This window comes from Balaenoptera musculus, chromosome 13, assembly GCF_009873245.2.
Source record: "Balaenoptera musculus isolate JJ_BM4_2016_0621 chromosome 13, mBalMus1.pri.v3, whole genome shotgun sequence".
Lineage (NCBI taxonomy): Eukaryota > Metazoa > Chordata > Mammalia > Artiodactyla > Balaenopteridae > Balaenoptera > Balaenoptera musculus.
The window spans coordinates 64,442,928-64,468,314 of record NC_045797.1 but is presented as its reverse complement, the minus strand read 5'-3'; the positions used below and the strand labels follow the sequence as shown (position 1 = coordinate 64,468,314).

At 33.3% G+C, this 25,387-nt stretch overlaps 1 protein-coding gene across 1 annotated transcript in view; it reads left to right on the top strand.

Annotated features, from left to right (window-relative positions):
- The window catches only part of BIRC6 (baculoviral IAP repeat containing 6), a 241,875-nt gene that overhangs the window by 120,323 nt on the left and 96,165 nt on the right, over positions 1-25,387 (top strand). Inside the window, 13 exon segments of the mRNA XM_036873943.1 lie at positions 99-209; positions 1,696-1,829; positions 5,267-5,394; positions 11,204-11,766; positions 12,722-12,897; positions 13,873-13,969; positions 14,117-14,311; positions 15,108-15,308; positions 17,514-17,793; positions 19,098-19,354; positions 19,610-19,718; positions 22,384-22,605; positions 23,621-24,401. Of these exon segments, the coding sequence (XP_036729838.1) occupies positions 99-209; positions 1,696-1,829; positions 5,267-5,394; positions 11,204-11,766; positions 12,722-12,897; positions 13,873-13,969; positions 14,117-14,311; positions 15,108-15,308; positions 17,514-17,793; positions 19,098-19,354; positions 19,610-19,718; positions 22,384-22,605; positions 23,621-24,401 (3,254 nt within the window).

Genomic DNA, 25,387 nt, shown 5'->3' with positions numbered 1-25,387 from the left:
AATAATGTCATGTTTTAAAATTTATTCTTTTTGTTTTAATTCTTAGTAAACGTTTGCTTTTTCTGAGTTAAAATTTCCCCTTTCTCTTTTCCACATAGCATCAATAACTAGCTTTCTCACAGTGTTAGCGTGGTATCCCAATACTTTGCTCCGGACATGGTGCCTTGTGCTTCATAGTCTAACACTCATGACAAACATGCAGCTTAATCGTAAGTCCAAATATTTATTCCTTTAAATCTCTGACATATACTTTATTATTCTTGCTATCAGATTCTTAAAAAAGATTTTTTCAAGAAGTGATATAGTTGTGCAAATGATTAAATTCTTTATTTGAATATGTCTCTTCTGAATTTGTTCTTTTTGTTGTTGTTGTTCTTAATGTATCCTGCCCTTCGTGCTTCTTTACTTTGATTATATACTCTCATCTATCTACAGTTACAAGATCAAATTATATTTTTACCTTTTAAAAACTTTTACTAGTTTTTAAAAATTGATTACTTTTAGAGTACAAAGTCAAATATTAAATGTTAGTCTATGTCTTGTGTTGGTTATTTATTCTTTTTAAAGTAACTTAGCAGTTAAAAATGATTTATTCATTATAATGTTCATGAACATTTATGACTAGGTTCCTCGGTTTATGCTTTTCACATCTAAAACCTATATTCGCTGAACCTAATCGCTTCTTCTCATATTCTAAAGTCCTATTAGTTTCCTACTTTCTTCACCCCACTCCTTTATTTCCCATTTAAGATAGTAAAATTAATTTCTGAACCTTTTAAGAAAGGAACTTTTAGTGCCTTCTGTGGCTTTCTGTATCTCAAAGTCACAAAGATACTCTCATACATTATCTTCTGTAATGCTTACTGGTTTTACTTTTTACATTTAGGTCTAGATTTTATCTGACATTCTTGAGGTTGTTGGGAAGTAGGTATCAAAGTTCATATTAGAGAGCAAGGAGTACCCATTTGTGAGTTGAAATCTTCATTCCATCTGTAGGTTATGACAGCAGGTGGGTGGATTTCATCCCCATTCTCTTTGGGCTTAATTTCATTGACTAGAAAGCAGCGTCACATTGATAAAGGTATTAATTAAAATCATTGCTGAGAATCAAAATGCTACTTCATTTTTTCATTTGGAATATAATATTTTCCAAATATGGGATTGAAAACATCTCTGTGTGATACTGAAGATAGATTTGACTCAAGGATATTTTATTCACTTCAGAAAACTTGTGCATTGTCTGTGTATCAGTTAACAGTATACAACCTTTATGTAGCTGACATGCAAAAATGAATAGGTTTTGCTTCAGTTTATCTTCGAAGGCTGTGTTAAAATTTACCTGAAAAATAGATCTTTATTTCTGGAAGGGGGAAATAATTACTAAGAATAGGCTCACCAAAAGGGCAGTAAGCATTTAGTTATTTCTTTTCCACTTGACTGTATGCTGAATAAGATGCACATTAAACTAGGTATTTTTCACAGCCAAATTAGGAGAGAGGCAGGAGATCTATGGCAGATGAAAATTTGGAATGAGGCTCAGTCAGTACAGTAGAGATTCAGATCCTTTTAGTAACTCCCAGGAATATGTGAGTTTTCTTTGAAACTAAAAGATGTTTTAAATACTGCATTTCCATTGTTTCGGGGTCCTTTTGTTGAGGACATTTTTTTTTTTTTTTTTTTTTTAATGTTTTATAGCTGGTTCCAGTACTGCCATTGGAACTCAGGAGAGTACTGCCCATCTGCTGGTTTCAGATCCAAACCTGATTCATGTTTTAGTGAAATTTCTTTCTGGCACCAGTCCACATGGAACAAATCAACACAGTCCACAGGTAATGTGACTTCTGAAAACCAGTGATAGGCCCAGATTATACAGTAAACTTATTTGTAAAGGAAATTTTAAGTGCACCTAAATACATAAAATTTTCATTGCTAAAGCATTAAATGATGGCCTTTTATGTATCAACGTAATAAAATGTTTTGAATTACATATAATAATAGCTATGCTGAAACTGAATTATAGCAGGTAGTAAGTTTTCTCTTGGAATTTTACTGGATTTTTATGTAGAGATATATTTTTGGTGTTAATTTTATATAATTTGAGAAACATTCTAAACAAATATTTACCTTAATGTTAGGGAAGCATTTAAAAAATTGGAGAATTTAAAAATTTTTTAAAATAATGTGTTATGTTAAATGACCTCTATTATCAAGATTGACAGGTCACCTAACTTAATTCTTTTATACTATTAAGTATTTTATTTAACAAAAAACAAAAAGATGACGTCAATGGACCTAAAGGGTATTACGATATGTGAAATAAAACAGAGAAAGACAGATGCCATATGAGTTCTCTTATATGTGGAATCTAGAAAACAAAGCAAATGAAGAAACATAACAAAACTGAAATTGAGTCCTAGATACAGGGAACAAACAGCTGGTTGCCAGAATGGGGGATGGGGGATGGGGGTGGGGGAAGGAGGGTGAGGGAAATTGAGAGGTACACATTTCCAGGTACAAAATAAATCACCAGTATGAAATGTACTGTGTGGGGCGTATAGTCAATAATAATGCAATATCTTTATGATGACAGATGGTAACTAGTCTTATTGTGGTGAGCATTTTGAAATGTATAGAAATATCAAATCACTGAGTTGTACACCAGGAACTAACATAGCGTTGTAGGTGAATTTTACTTCAAAAACAAACAAACTCATAGAAAAAGAGATCAGATTCGTGATTACCAGAGGCAGGGGTTGGGGGAATTGGATGAAGGTAGCCAGAGGGCAAAAACTTCCAGTTATAAGACAAGTAAATACTAGGGGTGTAATGTACAACATGATAAATATAATTAACACTTCTGTATGTTATATGTGAAAGTTGTTGAGAGAGTAAATCTTGAGACTTCTCATCATAAAGAAAAAAATTTTTTTCTTTTATTTTGTATCTATATGAGACGATGGATGTTCTCTAAACTTACTGTGGTCATCGTTTCATGATGTCTTAAGTCAAATCATTATGCTGTGCACTTTAAACTTATGCAGTCCTGTATGTCAATTATATCTCAAAACTGAAATGAAAAAAGATATTGCTTTTGTTAATTCAGAAAAAAAAGATATATCAGAGCTTATAAACATTTTTAGTCTAACCACAGATTTCTTTTATATCAGTTTAGCTTTTGTTATATTGTACTGCTTTAAAAAATATCTTTCCTTCATTATATTTCTTTTCACATAAAATATATTTAGTGTTCATAGCATCTTTCCAATGGACGTTGTTCAAGATTATCTTGCAAAGTTATCATCTTTTATTTCTTAGCTATGTGCTTATCTATGTGCTAGGTCTAGGTGCTGTTCTAGGTTCTAGGGATTTAAGTAGTTACCCTGTCCGAGTCTCTGCCTTTTCTTGGAGCCTAAGTTCTGTTGGATACATTTAGTCAGTACTCTCATACTGAATAGACTTGAATTTTGTAGATCATCATAAAATAAACCAGACAAGGAAACAAATGAGAAGGAGCAAACTACTTGTAATTAGATTGGGCCAGAGTTTTGATGGGGGCAGAGGCATGTTATCAAGTGATTATTACACATAAAGATTGCATGAATTTGGAATGTGAAGAGTCCTGAAATCACTGATTCCAGCCTCTTTATTTTACATATGAGAAAACATGCATTATCTGCATTGCCCACAATTATACAACTAGTTAGTGGTAGAGCCTAGGTGTCAGGGAACATGCCGCTGTATAAAGTAGTGTTTTTTCCTCTCCTTTTTTTTTTTTAAAGGCAAAGTAAAAGTTACTGAAGGTCAAGCTTTCCTCAGATATTTTGGTTTTGTAGTTTAGTTATGAATGTTATGATTTTTATACTCAGTGTTAGAAATTGTTAACTTTAAAATGGTTTGGAGAATTACATTGCATTTTGTTTTTCCCAAAACTCCTCTAGGGTTTTATGATCATAACATTCCAAAACATACTTCAGGACACTTGGTGTGGTTCTCACTATCATTTTTTTTTCATTGAAGAGATAGAAGTTTGGGAAAGCATTTTTTTACGAATTGATACAGGTTTGTTTTTAGCTTTAAAGGGTTTTTTGTAGGGTTTTTTCCCCAATTCACTTTAGTATTTGCTCTGCTAGTCATTAGAAGCATGCATGACCTTTTGTGGATCACTTAACCTGTCTGAGTCTGAGTTCTTTTGTTTTGAAATGGGATAATTAAGAAGATTGTGAAAATCAGTACATAAGTTCTTTGTGCTTTTGAAAGCATTATAAAGATATTCTTGTGTAATTCAGGTGAGTCTTTTTCTGTATTGAATTAAATAAAAGTAACATAAGTTATTCTAAACCATAATGAAAAAAAATATTGACAATACAATCTATAATTTTCGATTGAAAATAAATATATCAAGACCTAAAAGCTTAATTGGTTTCCTGCTATCACTGTTAATATTTTTGTTCTTCAAATGAAAAGTTTCACCCGTATGGCTCTTGACTTAACGTTTGATGCTTTTCTCTTTTTTACAGGGAAAGAGCTTTTTTTTTTTTCACATCTTTATACAATGTTGTGTTAGTTTCTGCTATACAACAAAGTGAATCAGCTATATGTATACATATATCCCCATATCCCCTCCCTCTTGAGCCTGTCCTCCCTCCCTATCCCATCCCTCTAGGTCACCACAAAGCATTGAGTTGATCTCCTTGTGCTATGCAGCAGCTTCCCACTAGCCATCCTTTTTACGTTTGGTAGTGTATATATGTCAGTGCTACTCTCTCACTTCATCCCAGCTTCCCCTTCCCCCGCTGTGCCCTCAACTCTGTTCTCTACGTCTGCGTCTTTATTCCTGCCCTGCCACTAGGTTCATCAGAACCGCTTTTTAAAATTCCTTATATGTGCATTAGCATACGGTATTTGTTTTTTTCTTTCTGACTTACTTCACTCTGTATGAGAGATTCTAGGTTCATCCACCTCACTACAAATAACTCAGTTTTGTTCCTTTTTATGACTGAGTAATATTCCATTGTATATATGTGCCCCATCTTCTTTATCCATTCATCTGTTGATGGACATTTAGGTTGACAAAGGATTAATCTCCAAAATATACAAGCAGCTCATGCAACTCAATATCACAAAAACAGACAACCCAATCCAAAAATGGGCAGAAGACCTAAGTAGACATTTCTCCAAAGAAGACATACAGATGATACTTTTTAAATGAATAATTCTGTAAATGGGATCAGTAAGCAGTTGTCAACAGAATTTCATTTCTCTTCAGGTTGGTCCAACAGCTACGCAAGCTATGCAAGAATTTCTTACCCGATTACAAGTGCATCTTTCTTCAACATGTCCTCAGATATTCAGTGAATTTTTGCTCAAGCTAATTCATATACTTTCAACAGAAAGGTAAATTTCAAGGTGTTACATATATTCCTGATATAGAAGCAATAGGTAATCCTCCAAATTAATTTTCCCTTAGCATTTGTTGGGAGTTTATCTGGGAACAGATTAAGCAGGACGATATTAGGAATTAAGAGGGAAAGATTTATTGGTATGTTTCCCGGTTGTTTTCATTTCTTTTCATTATGGCTCTCACAGATCCTGAACTCCTTCTATTGTGAAAGGAATAACGGGTTCATAGATTAGGAATTATAAACCTTCTAGGTGAAATTTACTTGAAGCTGTTTAAATTATTCTAGAATGCAGGTAGAGAATTAAAGCTACCAGTAATTTTATTTGAAACCTATATTTGATAAAACCCAAAAAAGATATCTTAAAAAAGAAAATTAAATACTAATCTCATACAGAAATCCTAAATAAATTGATTACCAAAGTCAGCAGTAGGTTAAAAGAATAAACTGTGACCATGATGGGTTGATTCTTAAAATGCGTGAATGCTTCAATATCATGTATCATATTAATGAATCATTTTCGTCATAGTTTAAGACATTTCATAAAATCCAACATTACTTTCTGATAAAACTTTTAATGAAATATAAACAGTATCATCTTAAAGTTACAAAAAAACAACATTATGAACAAACCAAACTCCAGTATGTTTGATTATTTTAAAAATTCCCATTAATATCAGGAAGAAATTAAAGCTGCTGTTTGCTATCTTTATTATTTAATTTCATTGTGGAAGTGCCAGTGAATTTTTTAAAAATTGATGCATGTTAGAAAATGATTAAAATCACTTGTAGATTATATCACTCTTTAAAAATTAGTTCAAAAATATTAGAAATCAGAAAAAGGTATGATTTATAATAGGTACCATAAAATTAATAATTTATTCATAATAATAGTTATTTTTCATAGATCAGTAGCAAAATGCCTGAAACCTAATATAAAAATTAACACAAAAAATTTATATGGCGATATGTTTTCATAGCTGCAGAAAATTTTATAGTACTATCCTCATTTGTTTCCTTCCTCCTTTATAACTATTTTAAAACACGAATGTGGTTGTAGTTCAACTTGTTTATAGTGTATACACAGTGAAGCACAGGTGTGGGAAGGAGTAGATTCACAAAACCAAAAACATGCTGTTATGATATGCATCTGTGTATTTAGAAAACATGAACTTGAGGTTTTTGTGTGATATAAATAAAACCAACTAAGAAGCAAAAACCAGTTATCATGGAGTTCATTTTTCTTTTAACTAGGCTTTTTTTTAAACTGTATGTGAGACCTCTAAATACACTCATTAGATGTAGACTTTAGTATAGTTCTGTCTATGTAGGGTCTAGCAGTAAAAGGTTTCATATGAAAATTCAGTATATTTACTCTAACATTTCCTACAGAAATATCAATCTTGTTTTAGTTTATAACATGCTGTCTTTTTTTAAAAAGTCTATTTTATATCTTTTTTTATAAGTAAAGGTATTTATAGGTTTACGTGCCTCAAAAACTAATCAGAATTTTTTTTTCCAGCTACTCTTCCACACCCTTCCACCCTGTACACACCTCATACATTTTCTAGCACATTTTCTTTAATTGGGTCCATAACATTGGCCTAAATATATTCTTAGCTTTTGTTTTCTTTGCTTTGTATGTTTTTAAGAAAGTGTCTGGTATCCGTATAAATTAGCCTGCAGCTTTTTAGTTCAATTAATAATATAGGTTGAAAAGGAGTACCCAGACTTCATATGAAGGGGGCACTCATTTTTATCACATAAGTGTTTTGCAGATATATTCTCTTGGTCTGTGGATTATATTTTAATTTTCTTAACAATATCTTTGAAAAAGCAGCTTTTAATTTTGATGAAATTTTGTCAGCTTTTTCTTTTATTTATTATTATTTTTGTTTCATAACAATATCCTTGCTTAACCCAAGGTCATAGAGATGATCCTCTATGCTTTCTTCTAGAAATTTTATTGTTTTAGGTTTTACATGTAGGTTATGTTGAGTTAAATTTTGCATTTGGGTCTAAGTTCTTTTTTTCCTTTTTTTTTTTTTGCCTATGGATGATGTCAAATTGTTACTATACCATTTGTTGAAAAAAAATCCTTTTTAAATTGAATTCTCTTTCTGCCTTTTCCAAAAATCAATTGACCATATTTGTTTTGCTCAATTTCTGGACTCTATAGAATTGATGTTTTTGTCTATTCTTTTCCGATACCACACTGGTTTGGTATTTTTATATTATTTCTCGAGGTCTGGTAGTGTGGATTTTCCAACTTTGTTCTTGTTGTTTTAGAGTTGTTTTGGCTATTCTGCTCTTTGCTTTTCCATGTAAGTTTTAGGATCAGCTTATTGATCCCCCACCACTCCCACAAAAACAAAAACAAATCAAACCAAAAAAGCACTTCTGCTTGATTGTGACTGAATAAGCGTCCATCTGTAGATCAATTTGGGAGGAGTTGTAGATATATTTATAGATACAGATATAGTTATACATATAGACATAGACACAAAAATATAGTTATACATAGAGTTATATATATATTTGGGATTTTTCTTTGAACAGTCATGTGGTTAGTGAATAATATGTATGTCTTTTTGCTTTTTCTGCACCTACTGTAATGATCATATATTGTTTCTTCTAAAATCTGTAGGTATGATAAATTACATTGATTTTTTTTTTTTTTTTTAAATTAATTAATTTATTTATTTTTGGCTGTGTTGGGTCTTCGTTTCTGTGCGAGGGCTTTCTCTAGTTGCGGCAAGTGGGGGCCACTCTTCATCACGGTGCGCAGGCCTCTCACTATCGCGGCCTCTCCTGTTGCGGAGCACAGGCTCCAGACGCGCAGGCTCAGTTATTGTGGCTCACGGGCCTAGTTGCTCCGCGGCATGTGGGATCTTCCCAGACCAGGGCTCGAACCCGTGTCCCCTGCATTGGCAGGCAGACTCTCAACCACTGCGCCACCAGGGAAGCCCCGATTTTTTTTTTTTAAGTGTTGATCAGTATGCATTCCCAGGATATATACTCACTCGGTCATGATGTATTATCCTTTTCATATCTTGCTGGTTTAAGTAGTTAATGCTTTGTTGCAGATTTTAAAATCTATGCTTATGAGAGATATTTGCATTTTTAAAAATAATGCCTTTGGTTTTTATGTCAAGGTAATCCTGGACTCCTAAAATGAGTGTTTCCTTTTCTGTTTTCTGGAAGAGGTTGTGTAAATTGGATTATTACTTATTTAAATATTTGATAGTAATTGCCATTGAGGCAACCAGGGTCTGGAGTTTTCTTTGTATTAATAGAAAAAAGTTTCTATTTATTTTATAGGTAAAAGATTATTCAGGTTTTCTTTCTTCTTGAGTGAACCTTGGCAGTTTGTGTCTTGAAGGAATTTGTTCATTTCATCTGTGTTGTTGAATTCATTATTTGTAATTTTTTAAATTATGCTTTTAATGTTTATAGTATGTAGTTTGATTCATTCTGTCATTTCTGATATTGATAATTTTAATCTTAATTTATCTTGGTCATTCTTGCTAGAGGTTTATAACATTGGTATTTTCAAAGAACCAACTTAAAGCTTTGTTGATATTCTTTATTTTTTCATTTCCAATTTCATTAAATTTTGCTCTGTTATTATTTCCTTCTTTCAGTTTTTCTTGTATAAGTGTTTGATAATATGTGTCTCTTAATTGATCTGTTAGACCACTTTACATTTAATGTAGTTATTGATTTAGTGGACTAAGATTTATCACTTTGGCAGTTTTGTTTATTTAATCTATTCTTTGCTTAAAAATTTTTTTTCTTGGCTACTTTTGGATTAAGTAATTTTTTATAATGATTTCATTTTGTTTCTACTATTATTATTTATAACAAAGAAATTTTGATTATAGTGTTTTCCCTAGCTTTGCAATATACGTCTTTATTTCATCACATTCTGCTTTCATATATTATTATACCTTAGCACACATATAATGTAAGAACTTTACAGCAGTAAATTTACAGTTTCTTTCTCTCATCTTTTGTGATGGTAGGTATCATATGTTTACTTTTACATATGCTGTAAACATAATACATCCCTATAATTTTTGCTTTAGATACTCACATATCTTTTAGACACTGAAGTAAAATAGTATTTATGCCTGGAAATGGACAGGCCTCTTCTACTGGGTGATTAGTGTGAGGATTTGAATCACTTTTCAAGATTTGACATGGCTTTGGTTTTGGTTTTGCTATGGTTACCTTTTGTGTTTTGTCAGCTTCAAAATGATCTAGTTAGCTTCTGTTTTGATGTGAGTCAGGGTAAAGGGGGTTGTTTCCAGTTTTATTGTTCCATCCTTAGCTTTTGTTGTTCCTTATACATTTGTACCACAGAGGGACTCTCTCTGCATGGCTCCATCTCTAGCAGTCAGCTGCTTTTGCTTGTTTCTTAATGTTCACTAGACTCCTAGTGATGGCAGGTGTTTTCCGATATTGTGTCCAGCGTCAGTCTTTGGCAGGCCCTCTGTGACTGAACCTCAGGGGAAGGAGCTTTCTCAATAAATTTTTCCTTCTTTTTGTCAGCCAAACTCTGGCTCATATCTTTGGCCATTTCTGAGGAGAGCATTTCCTTCTCTCCAGTGGTAGGAAGCAGCTATTGGTATTTGAGGGTTTTTTTCACTGGCACCAAATACATGGTGTCTTTTTTAACACCATTTCCCTGATTATCTGACATCAACCTGTGTCCTACAGTTCAGTTCTATTCTGCCACTATCCAAAGTTAGCCTCAGATTTACAGTTTTAACTGCTCAGTCCCACAAGACTGCCCTTACTTCAGAGGGCACTTGCAAGTCCAAGGTCCCCAGGTTACCCACATTTTTGTATCATTTGACTACAAATTCAGGGGTTCTCACAATCCCCCCCTCAGGTTCAGTAATTTGCTAGAAGTACTCACAGAACTCAGGAAAAACACTTTACTTATTTTACCAGTTTATTATAAAGTATAGCTCAGGAACAGCCAGATGGAATAGATGCACAGGGCAAGATATGTGTGGGGAATGGTGAGGGAAGGTGCCTGTGAATGGGTATGAACTCCAAAGGTTCAGTGTTACCACCCTTACATACCTGGGGTTGAACAACTTGTTAAATATTTTAGCTGAATTCTTCTTATCCATATGTATATTGCCAGCATCTCGACTTCCCAGATTCTGTGACAGGAAAGCCAATGCTCATATTCTGTCTTCTTGGAGGAGGTTCCTATCTTTTCATGGATTTCAGCCTTTTTGGTACTCTTTTGACCTTAGCTCTCTGATGGGTTCAAGAAAAGTTACGACTTTAGAGTTAATTTGGCTTTTTTTATTGTTAAGTTGGGGCCGGTGATCTTTCCAGCTTTCTATTTCTTACGCGTAAGTAGAACTTGAGAGCATTCAATTTTGATGCATAAGAATTACTTGATTGATTCTTAATTTTTGAAAATCAAAATCAGTAAGAAATGTTTAAACTAACAACATTTGAGGTTGTAACAAACCAGAGCTCATTCATTATGAGGAGTGCCTTGTGATATATAATTATTTTAGCCTGTAGCTTCAAAATCAACTCTTTGATTTACTTGTCCTTCAGTTTTCTATTTGGAAGGGAATTCATTTTTTATTTTGTAAGATAAAATGGAGGCAAGAACAAGAAGGACTCAGGAAGAGATGGAAACTCTTTGCTACAAAATGAAATAGTGAATACCAGGAGTTTAATTATTGTTTAGCTTTCTTGTGTTCTGGTGGTTACTTCTTTCAAAACAATTTAAAATGGATTAATTTTTAATCCTCTCTCTTTTTCTGCAGGGGTGCCTTCCAGACAGGCCAAGGACCTCTTGATGCCCAAGTAAAGCTCTTAGAATTCACTTTGGAGCAGAATTTTGAAGTCGTTTCAGTTAGTACTATTTCTGCTGTGATAGAGTCTGTCACTTTTTTAGTGCACCACTATATCACTTGCTCAGACAAAGTAATGTCTCGAAGTGGATCAGATAGCTCAGTGGGTGCTCGAGCATGCTTTGGGGGACTCTTTGCCAACCTCATTCGTCCAGGTGATGCAAAAGCAGTTTGTGGTGAAATGACAAGAGATCAACTCATGTTTGATTTGTTAAAACTGGTTAACATTTTAGTACAGCTGCCTCTTTCGGGCAATAGGGAATACAGTGCAAGAGTGTCTGTGACCACCAATACGACAGACAGTGTTTCAGATGAAGAAAAAGTTTCAGGAGGCAAAGATGGTAATGGAAGCAGTAGTAGTATTCAAGGATCACCTGCATATGTTGCTGACTTAGTGTTAGCCAACCAACAGATAATGAGCCAGATTTTGTCAGCTCTGGGCCTGTGTAATAGCAGTGCCATGGCGATGATAATTGGTACGTATTAATATTAAGAATATTAATCTTATACTTGTTTCTAGTACTGTATCTCTTTCCTTTAGCAATGTACGAATTCATTTTCTTTTTACTTTATAACGCAGTTGCTTTTTTTGTAAACTTCTTAGCATGACTGATTTTTATTAGTGAAAACTTTTATAGAGTGGCTTCAGTCAGTTGAAAATTTTTAAGTGTGAATTTTTTAAAAATTGGAAAATACTAACAAAATAACTTGTAGTGAATTAAGAAAAAAAAAATCCGTCTTGTAAGTTAGGTACCATAATTTATAGTCATGTATCTCTAACCTTTTAAAAATGAAGAATTTCACATCAAATTTCGTATTAGGGAATGAGTAAGATTTATTTATTCACAGTTTTTTAAAAAGTGAAGTATAAAATTTTGTTCAAGTTTAACAGTTTCTATGACACATATATCAATGTAAAATTTATATATTGTTGCTTTACTTTTCTACCTATTTGAAAGCTAATATACTATGTTAATTTTTTTAACTAATTAAACTTCTGTAAATTGTGACAAAATCCATTCCTGATATATTTTTGCTTATTAGTATTTCTTTTTTCATGTAAGGGAAACAACCATATCTTTTTGATTAAAAGTTTTGAAGTTTAGTTACATAATAGTATCACTTATTTTTCTCTCCTTTTCTTTTTGGTATGTATAATGATGTTCCTCAGTCATGTAATAGAGCAACTTTATTGTTACCAACAACAGAGGTATCTCCTATAAAAGATACCAAAAAACATCCTCTACTGAATGTTATGATACATATTTTAATTTCTAGATATGTGTATATGTATACACACACACACAGCTTTTATGTACCCATCCTTCAGTGGTTTGGGGGGAAAATGGCTTTTAAGATTCTCTATTTTAATTATTATTGGTTTTTAAGGGTATGCTTCTTAAAAATATGTAATCTTTTTATTTAAACTAGGGGCAAGTGGATTACATCTCACCAAACACGAAAACTTTCATGGTGGGTTAGATGCCATATCAGTTGGGGATGGATTATTTACCATACTGACAACACTTAGTAAAAAAGCTTCTACAGTTCACATGATGCTGCAGCCAATTTTAACCTACATGGCCTGTGGATATATGGGCAGACAGGTAAGTTCAATCCAGCAACAATTGCAGTAATTTAAGTAGTTACTAGCAATGGGAGCAGGGAATTATTTGTAAGACAGAGACAGAGTATTCTAGTTATATGTTGGAAAATGAACGGAGTCAGCAGGTGAGAACTACAGATTACTAGTAGAAGTTGGAGAGGAAAGTTTCCTTGAAACTGTCAAAGATGACTATAGTGATGTAAGAATTAAAATGTTTAACATATTTTTAAATTTTAGATTTTCCTTCCATTGTCTTAAGAAGTAGCTCTTTCCTTTTACCTAACCATAGCATAGTTGAAAACCAACATGTTCTTCATAGGTGTTACATGTGAAAATTTAATATGAGTATTTATTTTCAAGCTTAAGTTACATATTTAGTTTCCTTTCAGTTAAAAGGGGTTAGGTTAATTTTAAAAGAGAAGTAGGTTAGAATGTTACTACTTTTTAAATTTCCTTTTTAAAAAATGAGATTTTAGGAGCCAGTGTGATTATTTTAATTTCTAGTCCATTTACCATTTTTTTCAAAAGCAGATTTTAAAACAATTTCTTAAGGAATCTTCTATATGTCAGCGTATAATTATCATTTTCATAAATATACATTGCATGTGTATATATATTTCCCCATTGGAAGATACAAAGATATTTGAGAAGGATACATTTTTAAATGAAAGTACTGTCTACTGGAAAACAAAATCAATGTACATTAATTTAAGGTAGAAAATGATAATAGTAGGTAAACACGCAAAAAATGCTGAATTCAGAGAGGAGACTGTTCACTTCCTTTTTGATTCAGGTAAGATTTCCTCAATATTTTGGCAGACGTTTTGTATTTAGTGATTTAGGTTAAGGTTGCCATTTTATAATAATTAACTGTAAAAGAATATTACATTCAATAAGAAATTTAGTTGTCCTAATTCACAGGAAATTAATAATCACCTTTTAAAAATCACAGTATAACATGTATGGTTCTTTTTAGGGCTCTCTTGCTACTTGCCAGTTATCTGAACCATTATTGTGGTTCATTTTGAGAGTACTGGATACTAGTGATGCCTTGAAAGCATTCCACGATATGGGTAAGACAAAGTTCCAAAACTGTCATTTTACTGTAATCATTCGATAGTACGTTATGTTCTTATTTTTGTTGTCTTCTGTGAAAATTGACTCAATGTCAAATCATCTATGTTAAGATAATTTTCATTTAGTATTCTCTTTAAATTTAGGTGGTGTTCAGCTCATTTGCAACAATATGGTTACTAGTACAAGGGCTATTGTAAACACTGCAAGAAGTATGGTATCAACTATTATGAAATTTCTTGACTCTGGTCCGAATAAAGCTGTTGACAGCACTTTGAAAACACGAATACTAGCTTCTGAGCCTGACAATGCAGAAGGGATCCATAACTTTGCACCCCTGGGTAAGAAAAGAGTTATTTCATCTTGTGGGTATGAATTTAAGTAGTAGTTAATTGGCTGGTATGAAGCAAAAATAGTTGTCAAAGTAAGTTGATTGTGTTACCGTATCACCATTTTAATTACGAGCCATTGATTTTAAAGGTAGTGGTTTTCCAAACATTCTACTGATTAGAAGGAAGTTTTTAATTGTTCTTTAGTAGTAAAATTTGTTTTTATTTCTGAGTTTAAATAGAACACAATTTATGAAACTAAAGAGTAGATTCTTATGTCAGTTTTCATTGTAAATGTTAGTTTTAAAGGACTTGTTCCATCTTATTTTGAGTGGTACTTTTTTTTTATAAGAAGTTTCAGATTTATATAGTTATTCTTTTTTTCCATTCTACATAGTTTCTTTTTATATTTTTCTTTTCATATTTCTAACTCATGAATATTGACAATGTAGAATAAAGGTGATCATTTTCAAGTTGAAGCCTGTATTGGACATTGTTTTTTACTTAAATCATTTGAGAATTACTGTGCTAGATTTGTTGTTACTAGTTTAGTTTTCATTTGACATGTTAGTACATAGAAATTTGGCAGCAGTTAACAGTGAATTTGTCGCCTTGCCAGTTGACTGGATGTCCTGAGGTTTTGTGAATACTGTAACAAATTATGCTAAATGTATTAAGTACATTCATAGTATTAAGTGTTCATGTTTTTAGCTAATTTTTCTAGTGTATTTATTATGGTTTGAATAGTTCTTGATGCCTTACTGGGTTTCTTTTGCAAGTTTTTATTTTATTTAAAATACTTCTGTAGGTACAATCACATCTAGCAGTCCTACTGCCCAACCAGCTGAGGTGCTTTTGCAGGCCACGCCACCCCATAGAAGAGCTCGCTCTGCTGCTTGGTCCTACATCTTTCTGCCAGAGGAGGCTTGGTGCGACCTTACCATTCACCTTCCTGCAGCAGTGCTTCTTAAAGAGATACATATCCAACCTCACCTTGCATCTCTTGCAAGTGAGTAATATTTTTTGTAAAGATCCATCATGAAAATAAACTATAATTTAGAAGCATTTTAAAAATGAGAAAAATACTTAGCAAACAGTGATTAACTTAGATACGATTTCCAGATCACTTAATTTTGAACAGTTTTAATATAATATTTAACACTACCACCAAATCATTTCCCATCAAATGAATGGACATGGCTTTTCCCCTGAAACAAATAGAGTGTGTGATGAAATTTAAACAAATATATTCTAGTTATATATTATTTTGCCTTTCTTCTTCCCTCAAATTTATGAAGCTATCTATATAGCATTAAGATAAAATGAGTTAGTTTATACAACTGTAGACAGCAGTCTTAGTTTTTCTAGGCTAGTCCTCAGTCCTAGCTCTGTAATGTGAAATTAGCATAGATTCCCCTTCCCATTGTAAGGTAATTACATCTGCAAAGAATTTTTTATCGAAATACTTTTTGATATTTTGAATATTTATGATCTTTAGATTTTTAATATTTTGAGTATCATTCATTTTATGCATTTTCATTGAATACATTTTGTTGTAACTTTGCAACATTAAATAATTGAAAAGAAGTTTTAGAAAACAAGTTGTACATTAAAAGGAGCAGGAACTCCTTCAAGTATTCATGAAGGAATATGAAGTACTATTTTTACATTTATGATGGTCCCCAAATTCTTTCAATATAAATATAATAATTTGTACAGAATTGTTGAAGTTGTCACAATCATTTATCTTCATTGATTGATTCTCATTGCTATCATATGTCACTCAGTAATTTAATGAAGAACTATAGGGAGTTTTGTAGACCCCTGGCATATTTGGAAGAATCAATTTTTCCACTTATTTGCAAGATTAGATTATTATACTCTAATACAGTTGTGGAATCCACACGTTAGATAAAAATAGGTACAATGAATAAAATGGCAGAGGAAAAATAGACTAATGCACAGTGTTTTAGCAGGTCACAAATACCTATATTACATGGCAAAATATAAGTCAGTGTAAGACTTAGGGGATAATCTAAGATGAGGAGGAAGCTCCTTTTATTCGGAAGGAGAAATGATTCGTGTGAATGCTGGCTTTGGAGTGTAGCTAGAATTTGCACATAGGAATTGGGACAGGAAGGATGTTACAATGGAGAACTCTGTACATTATGAAAAATCAGTAGGTTAGGTGTTCTCCAGTACAAGTGTGCTTAATAATTTTGGTTTTGGATTGGAGCAGAAACTGAAGATATAGTGTGTTGCAGTGGAAATAACATAGCCTTTAGAATCAAACATGGGCTTGAATATAAAATGTGCCCTTTGTTCATTTGGGAGTTTGGATTATTTAATTTCTTTGTCAGTTTGTATTGACAGATTCAAAGAGATTAAATAATGTGGGTAATACTTATCTCAAAAGGTAAGGTTAAATTTTAAAATTGATGTGACTTGTCTAGTTCTCTGTGTAAACCAGGGATGTAATTGGCATATAATAAAAGTTACTTCCTAATTTTACTGTTGAAATGAAAGTCAAAGTTCAAAGGTTGTTTTAGTTGATAGATAAATTTATTATATGGGCTTCCATGTTTGTGAGAAAGAAATTTTCCCATAACAGCTGCCAGTTATTACTTCATTGGGCCTCCTTAAATTTTAGCAGGAAATGGTTTTATTTTTAAATATTCTGGATGTTTGTTTAAATTTTGAAAGGCAAAAACAGATTAGAGGCAAAAGCAATTTCTAAACTCAACTGTGTTTAAAATCATAGCAATATGGTAGTAGTGAAATAATGAATTTGTGAAAAAGTACTTTTTAAGTTACATTCTTCCCAAATTATTTACAACAGTAAACCATAGCATATTAATCACCATATTGTTGGTGATAATTCTAAGTAAAGTAGAAATAATAGAGTAATTGCCTATTTTTGTTTTCTTGGAGCGAATTAAGTACATGTGGATTGCATATCTTCAGTTACTCTTTTTTTTAGGTTAATGTTAGAATTTTTTAAATACAATTTTTATTATACTGTGAATTTCATATAATAGCTGTAAAATCAATTACGGTGAAAGTCAGTGACAAAGTATGACTTGGTGTATACATTTTCTTTTTATGAGTTCATAATGAATATAACTGAAAGCTGCTGTTTTACTGGGATTGCCACTAAAATATGAACTCTAGTTTACTTTTCCTTTAGTAATTGTTCAATTTTCTCTTCCTGTAGCCTGCCCATCCTCAGTGTCTGTTGAAGTAAGTGCAGATGGGGTAAATATGCTACCATTATCAACTCCTGTTGTCACAAGTGGTCTCACCTACATAAAAATTCAGCTTGTAAAAGCTGAAGTAGCTTCTGCTGTCTGCCTTAGACTTCATCGTCCACGAGATGCCAGCACATTAGGCCTTTCACAAATTAAATTACTGGGCCTCACCGCTTTTGGTACCACTTCTTCAGCAACAGTTAATAATCCTTTTCTTCCATCTGAAGATCAGGTATCCAAAACAAGGTATGTGGTTTCTCATTCTTAAGAAAAACCTTTCTGTGCTTTTCATGAAATTGTTTATTCTGTGGGCTTTTTTTTTTTTTTTTAGAGTTTAGGAAATTCTTTGTTCCATAGGTATGCAAATAATATCATAATTTTATTAAGTGTAATAAAGAATAATTCTATAGAAGCAAAACCCTGAGGCTGGTTAAAATTGAGATTTATGTGTGTTTAATCCTTGGGATGATCCACAATGTGGTATATGTGGCTGTGGGTTCCAGTTCTTTGGATTGTAGTCTTATGTAAGCATTTCCAAATGCCTATCCCCAAGAAAACATCTGAAGCATACAAATTGATCATATAGATAGGCATCTAGCCCTATATGGTAATTCCTAAGTTGCCAGTCTGCAGAGGGTTAGGTTTGAACCATACAAACTGACCAGACAAAGAAGGACCTTTAATTTACATTCTTCTGGTAACGTTTGATGGTTGAAAATTTTATAGATGGTCTTAATGTAAGTTTTACCTGACAAAAAAATTTAGGATTTCTTTTTTATTCTCGAGCTGCCAAGACTTTACAGTTTTGCAATTCTATGATCCTTTGCAGTTTATATTTATGCATATAAATATATGTATGTATAAAAACATTTCCTGACTAATTAAATAAAAAGGAAGTTCATAATTCCTAAATGCTACTAGCACTTAAGTATTTTTGTTATGTTATAGGGGAAACTTACTGTGTGTTTAATTCTTTATTGATGTTACAGTATTCTAAAAGTATTCTTTTTTAACGTAGATTGGTGCTACTTATGAAATACAACATGCTGATCTTTTCGTTTTTTTCTTTCTTTTTTTTCTGCTTTATAAGTCACAAGGAATTTTTTTTTTAATATATATCCTCTCCTTGTTTTTTATTTAGATTCTTTTCCCATGTAGGTCATTACAGAGTATTGAGCAGAGTTCCCTTGCTATACAGCAGGTTCTTATTAGTTATCTATTTTATATATAGTAGTGTATATATGTCAGTCCCAATCTCCCAATTTATCCCTCCCCCCGCTTACCCCCTGGTAACCATAACTTTGTTTTCTACATCCATGACTCTACTTCTGTTTTGTGAATAAGTTCATTTGTACCCCTTTTTTTTAGACTCCACATATAAGCTATATTGTATGATATTTGTCTTTCTGTGTCTGACTTACTTCACTCAGTATGACAATCTCTAGGTCCATCCACAACATGCTGATCTTTGAGAAGTTTTGTTTTACCCCTGAAGTAATTTAAGCTACTTAAATTTACCCATATAGGCCATTTTGTGTTGTGTATTTCAGTATTGGATGGTTACGGTTATTACATCATTGCCTTACTCACATAAGTGATCTGGAAGGAATGATGGCAAGTGCAGCTGCACCTACTGCTAATCTGCTACAGACTTGTGCTGCCTTACTGATGTCTCCGTACTGTGGAATGCATTCACCCAACATTGAGGTTGTGCTTGTAAAGATAGGACTGCAGTCCACTAGAATTGGCCTGAAGCTTATAGACATTCTTCTGAGAAATTGTGCAGCATCAGGCAGTGATCCTACAGGTGACAATTTTGATATTTTAATTTTTACATATCTGCAAAATAATGACAGTTGAACTATGTGATATTTGTGATTAATTCTGTTTCTGAAATTAACTTCCATTATGGCGTCATTATTTTTGGAGTTTTGTTTTTTTGTTTTTGTTGTTGAAATTTACAGAAGTTATTTTTAATGAATAATTTAAGATTAAATTGAGCAAATCTTCTCATCCCATTTGCTTATGTAGCAAATTTTTCCCTTTGATTCTTTGTTGCAAGATTTGAATAGCCCTTTACTTTTTGGAAGACTGAATGGACTCTCTTCTGACTCTACGATAGATATTCTTTACCAGCTTGGAACAACTCAGGATCCTGGAACAAAAGACAGGTAGGTATGTGGTGATCTCAGTTTTCATATGAGGACACACATATACACAATCACGTGTAGTGAATGTTACTTGGAATGCTTTTTTTTTCTTTTTTTAAATTAATTAGTTTATTTATTTTTGGCTGCGTTGGGTCTTCGTTGCTGCTCGTGGGCTTTCTCTAGTTGCAGCGAGTGGGGGCTGCTCTTCATTGTGGTGCGCGGGCTTCTCATTGTGGTTGCTTCTCGTTGCAGAGCACAGGCTTCAGTAGTTGTGGCACGCAGGCTCAGTAGTTGTGGCTCGCGGGCTCTAGAGCACAGGCTCAGTAGTTGTGGCGCCTGGGCTTAGCTGCTCCGCAGCATGTGGGATCTTCCCAGACTAGGGCTCGAGCCCGTGTCCTTTGCATTGGCAGGTGGATTCTTAACTAGTGCACCACCAGGCAAGTCCTGGAATGCTTTCTTTTTAGATCTTTTCATAAAAGTTAAGCTTAGGTATTACTAAACATATAGAAGTATAGTGTCCATATTAGGTACTTGGACTATTTTGTTAATAGTAATAATCTTTGTTTTTATTGATTACTTATTGTTATTTATTATATTATTCACGGACAACTTTTCATTAGACTCCTCACCCTCTTTCTCCTGCTTCCTACCACAAAGTGAAACACTATCATACCAAGTAAATAATATCTGAATGTTTCACCTAAATGTTTAGTGATCTTTCGGTATAGGTAATTTTAGATGAGTTTTACTAGTGTAGATCTTCCTTGATGTCTTTTACCTCCAAATTGATAGGGACTCCAAGTAATTTTGAAACATGTTTTTGTTGATAAATTTTTGAATGATACTTTGGCATTCTCTGGTTTTAGGTATATCATCTGTATCTGGAGAACATATTTATAGAGTGTGTGATTCTATAAATAATATAAATTATCTTCATGCTAGAGATTGTTTCCTGAGTTAATATCCTTTGAAGTATATTGAATATTTTATATCCAATTAATATTCTTTAATATTGTTATTAGTTTGTGTTTAAAGTGAAATCATTTGGTATGTTATTAAATGTCTTACTTCATAAATTATTAACAGATTATTTTTTGTGGGTGCTTACTCATTTTATAGCTATTTACTGAGTAGTTGCTATATGCTTGGCATTGTGCTAATACTGGAGAGGTAAAGTTTATTGAGTCCAGCTTGTGCCCTCAGGATTGGGAAGACAGAGCAGTGTCACTCATAAGGGAAGATTTACGTAGTTCAGACCTAAGGGTATGAATTAGAGTGCCAGACAGTGAAGGCATCTCGGCAAAATTGTTACTTAATCTCTGATAATGTAATAGCTTTCATTTAGTTTAGGGTCATTGCTTTCATGTTCTCTGGATTAAAAATATTTAAAGGACATATTTAACAAAGTATAATTAGTTTCAGCAGGATAACTTTAAAATATTAAATAGGCTGACTTCCTTTCCATTAAACTTTTTGCTTTATGTAAACTATGTGATACCTGTATTATATTTAAAAATATACTGGAGTATTTTTGACAAAGTAAATACGAATTTATGTCAAATCATAATGGTTAATAGGATTTAAAAATACATTAAAAATATGTGCTAAATATTTTTCTAGGTTTCTTTAAATCTCTTGTGATTAGTTTTTAAATTTTTTTTATCATAAGAAGAAAATTGCACTTAAAATGATTTTCTTAGCATAAATGCAAATGTAAATATTTCAGAATGTTTCAGAACTAACATTAATGACAAGATTGTTGGCTGCTATTTTTCTAGAAGATGTTACTCTTCTGTAATTGCCTCATCTCCCTTCTTTTTCTATGACTTGTCCTTATGTCCTGTCATATGAAATTTAATACATCTTACCCTTCAGTCCTTCAGGGTAGAGAGAGGGATTAAGTAGTATTTTATACCTTCCAATTCCCATTTCTTTTACCCTGAAGCAGAGAATCTTGTGCTCTAAACTAGACATTTAAAAGTAAACAAAAACAAAGATAAATACAGGGTTTTAAGAACTTGACAATAAATCTCACCTCCCACCCCCCCAAAATACAAACTCCAAAGCATTATTGCTTTAAAAAGCCTTTTGCTTTCATTTTGTGGTCTCCAGCTCTAGGGGACTGAGTGTAGAGTGGCACTTGAAAAAGAACATATGTTGGGGCTATTCTGTTGTCAGAGTGAAAGAGGGTGGGTGGCTGCTACTAGTATTTAATGCTTGGGGGCCAGAGTTGTGAAACATTTCATGCTGTGTTGCATGAAATTCTGCACAATGAAGAACTGGCCCCAGATCACTGCTCTGTGGTATGTGGATTTGTTACAAGGTGAGTGAAAATTTAAAGGAGAGAGTGAGTTTTTTTAAGCTGTGTATCCTGTAATTCTAGATATTTATATGTTCTGTCATAAATGAGGTAAGAATCAATGTTTATTTGCTGAATTAGACTTGAGTTATCTCAAACATTTTCGTTGCTTAAGATTGGTAGGGTTATTGGAAAATTAGAGTTACTATGACCTTATTGATTATATAATTCCTTTTCCCTCCTATTTTATTGATATATTAAAATTATTGAGAAAAATCAGTATATTATTCTGATAAATACATTGCTTACATGCAGTGGTGGTATTTATCTGTATTAAATGTCAGCTGGAGTATAATTGGTTATTTGAATTCATCTTCTTCTTTTAAGAATTCAGGCCTTGTTAAAATGGGTCAGTGATTCTGCAAGAGTGGCTGCTGTGAAAAGAAGTGGCAGGATGAGCTACATGTGCCCTAACTCTTCAACAATAGAGTATGGTCTTTTGATGCCATCTCCTTCTCACTTGCACTGTGTAGCAGCAATTCTGTGGCACAGTTATGAGCTGCTGGTAGAGTATGACTTACCAGCACTGCTAGACCGAGAGCTCTTTGAGTAAGTATGATTTGTGAAATTCTCTTTTCCCCCAGTACTAGATCACTTTAGGTTTTTACTTGATGAAACAGCATTTTACATTTTATTTATATAAAAATAATACTTCAAATAGTACTAGTTAAGTATAATCAGTGTAATTTTGAAATGAGATGCTACACAAATTTAATTAATTTATCTTCAGGTTTCAAGAAGCTACATTAGTGTCATTGCTGCTTTTCCCACCTAAAATTGGAATGTTTCATGTATTCTCCTGCAGGTCATAATGTTTATTCTCACCTGCAAATTTACCTGCCAGATTCTTTTATCTTTCATGTGCAACTTTGGAGGGAAAGTGTAACTAGAAATTTTGAGAGACTACTTTAGACAGTTTTTACAATTGGTTGTTTTTACTTCTTTCTAGATGGCTGTTATGATTGTTCTTTTGACAAGTAGTTTCCACTTAACCCACATTTCTTCACCATACTCAGTTAAGGCTTTGTTGAGCTGACTGCCTAATAACTGCTAAGTCTATAGCAAAATATAATATTTATCTCTGAAGAGTTCCATGACTCATAAAAGGTTGGCTTTTTGTCCTCTAGTTTGTCATTTTCATATTTGGTCCTATCAGTTGGCATAATCCATGACCTATTAGTGAAACTCACTAACAGTTTTCATTTTGCAGATATGAATTAAAGCCATTAATAATGTCGAATTCAGTCTAGACATTTCTTAGGTATAATTTTTTGTATTGTTTCTTTATGTCATTTTTTTGAGGTCACACAGAGAATGGTAGAACCATTTTGATATAGATCTCTTGGTTTTCTGTACTCATTTTACAAATCTAATCTAACTTCCAATCTACTGAAGTACTTAATGATGTTTATCACAATTAGTCTTCCTGAAACATTATAGTGTCATTATATTGAATGTCAAACTATATAATTTTCATGAAAGTGATTTCTAGTAGAAATAATTGATGAAGAGGTCTTTCTAAATATATGTATATATTGTTAACATGGTATCTTTTATTCCCTAGGTTACTTTTTAATTGGTCCATGTCTCTTCCCTGCAATATGGTTTTGAAGAAAGCTGTTGACAGTCTACTTTGCTCGATGTGTCACATACACCCAAGTTATTTTTCTTTGCTTATGGGCTGGATGGGAATTACCCCTCCTCCAATGCAGTGTCACCATGGACTGTCCATGACAGATGATAGCAAAAAGCAAGATCTTAGTTCATCTTTAACAGACGACTCTAAAAACGCACAAGCACCTCTTGCACTAACTGAATCACATTTGGCAACCCTTGCTTCCTCTTCTCAATCTCCAGAAGCTATCAAACAATTACTGGACTCAGGTTTGCCTTCTCTTCTTGTGAGGAGTCTGGCTAGTTTCTGTTTTAGCCACATTTCTTATTCTGAAAGCATTGCTCAATCAATAGATATTTCCCAGGACAAACTCAGGCGGCATCACGTTCCACAACAATGTAATAAGATGCCTATCACAGCAGACCTGGTTGCTCCTATTCTTAGGTTTTTGACAGAAGTTGGCAATAGCCATATTATGAAAGACTGGCTTGGTGGGTCTGAAGTCAATCCACTATGGACAGCACTTCTGTTTTTATTGTGTCACTCTGGGTCCACTTCCGGAGGACATAATTTAGGTGCACAACAGACCAGTGCAAGATCAGCTTCTCTTTCTTCAGCTGCTACAACAGGATTGACTACTCAACAGAGGACAGCAATAGAGAATGCAACTGTTGCATTCTTTCTGCAGTGCATTTCATGTCACCCTAATAATCAAAAGCTGATGGCCCAGGTAAGAGTAGAAAAACTGGCTTATGTTCCGGTGTCTTATTATTTTAATGTGCTGTCACATGGCACTCTTGAAATTAGTTCAGAAAGGGTCATGTATTAAGGCCAGGTGATGGTGAAGTTTGGGTTTGGGTGCATTTAAGGATTTGAATTTAAACCATAATTAAAATTAAGTACTGATATCTCCTCCCTCCTCCCCTCAACTGTTACATAAATCAGTTATTCTTTCTGATGAATGATGGGCAAATTCATGGAGATTCTAGCTAAAGATCATACATTCCTCCTTTTAAAAAACCACCCCTAATCAAAAGAACAACGCTTCAGGGACTTCCCTGGTGGTCCAGTGGCTAAGACTCCGTGCTCCCAATGCAAGGGGCCTGGGTTCGATCCCTGGTCAGGGAACTAGATCCCACATGCTGCAACTAAGAGTTCGCATGCTGCAGCTAAGAGCCGGCACAGCCAAATAAATACATAAATAAAAATATTAAAAAAAAAAAAAAAGCGAACAACGCTTCAGCTATTGGAACAGGATTGACCACTCGAAGGTGGCCATCAAGTGCCTCATCAGCATTGAGCATTTTATAGTAACCGGATTGTTACAGCTGTTGATTTGCTTCTAATGAAGCGGACATTAGGATAAGTTTCAGATAGGAGACTCCCGACAAATCACATTAAAGGTATGAAAGATGATTTTATTGTATTAAGTCCACAGGGCCAAAAATCTTGAATGCTGGAGTTATCTCGAACATAATTCTAGTTGCTTTTTGCCAGTTTCTGCTGCTTTCTATCTGTTGTGATCTTCAGCAAGTTGTTTAAACTGTAAAATGGAGATAGTAATACCTGCCTCTCAAAAGGTTTTTTTTTTGAGGATTAAATATGATAATGTATATGAAGTGTCTAGCATAGAGCCTGTCTGAGACATGGTAGACACCAATAAATAGGAACCAGCTTCTTTTTTTACCCTCTTATTTGATAGTGCTTATTCAGGTT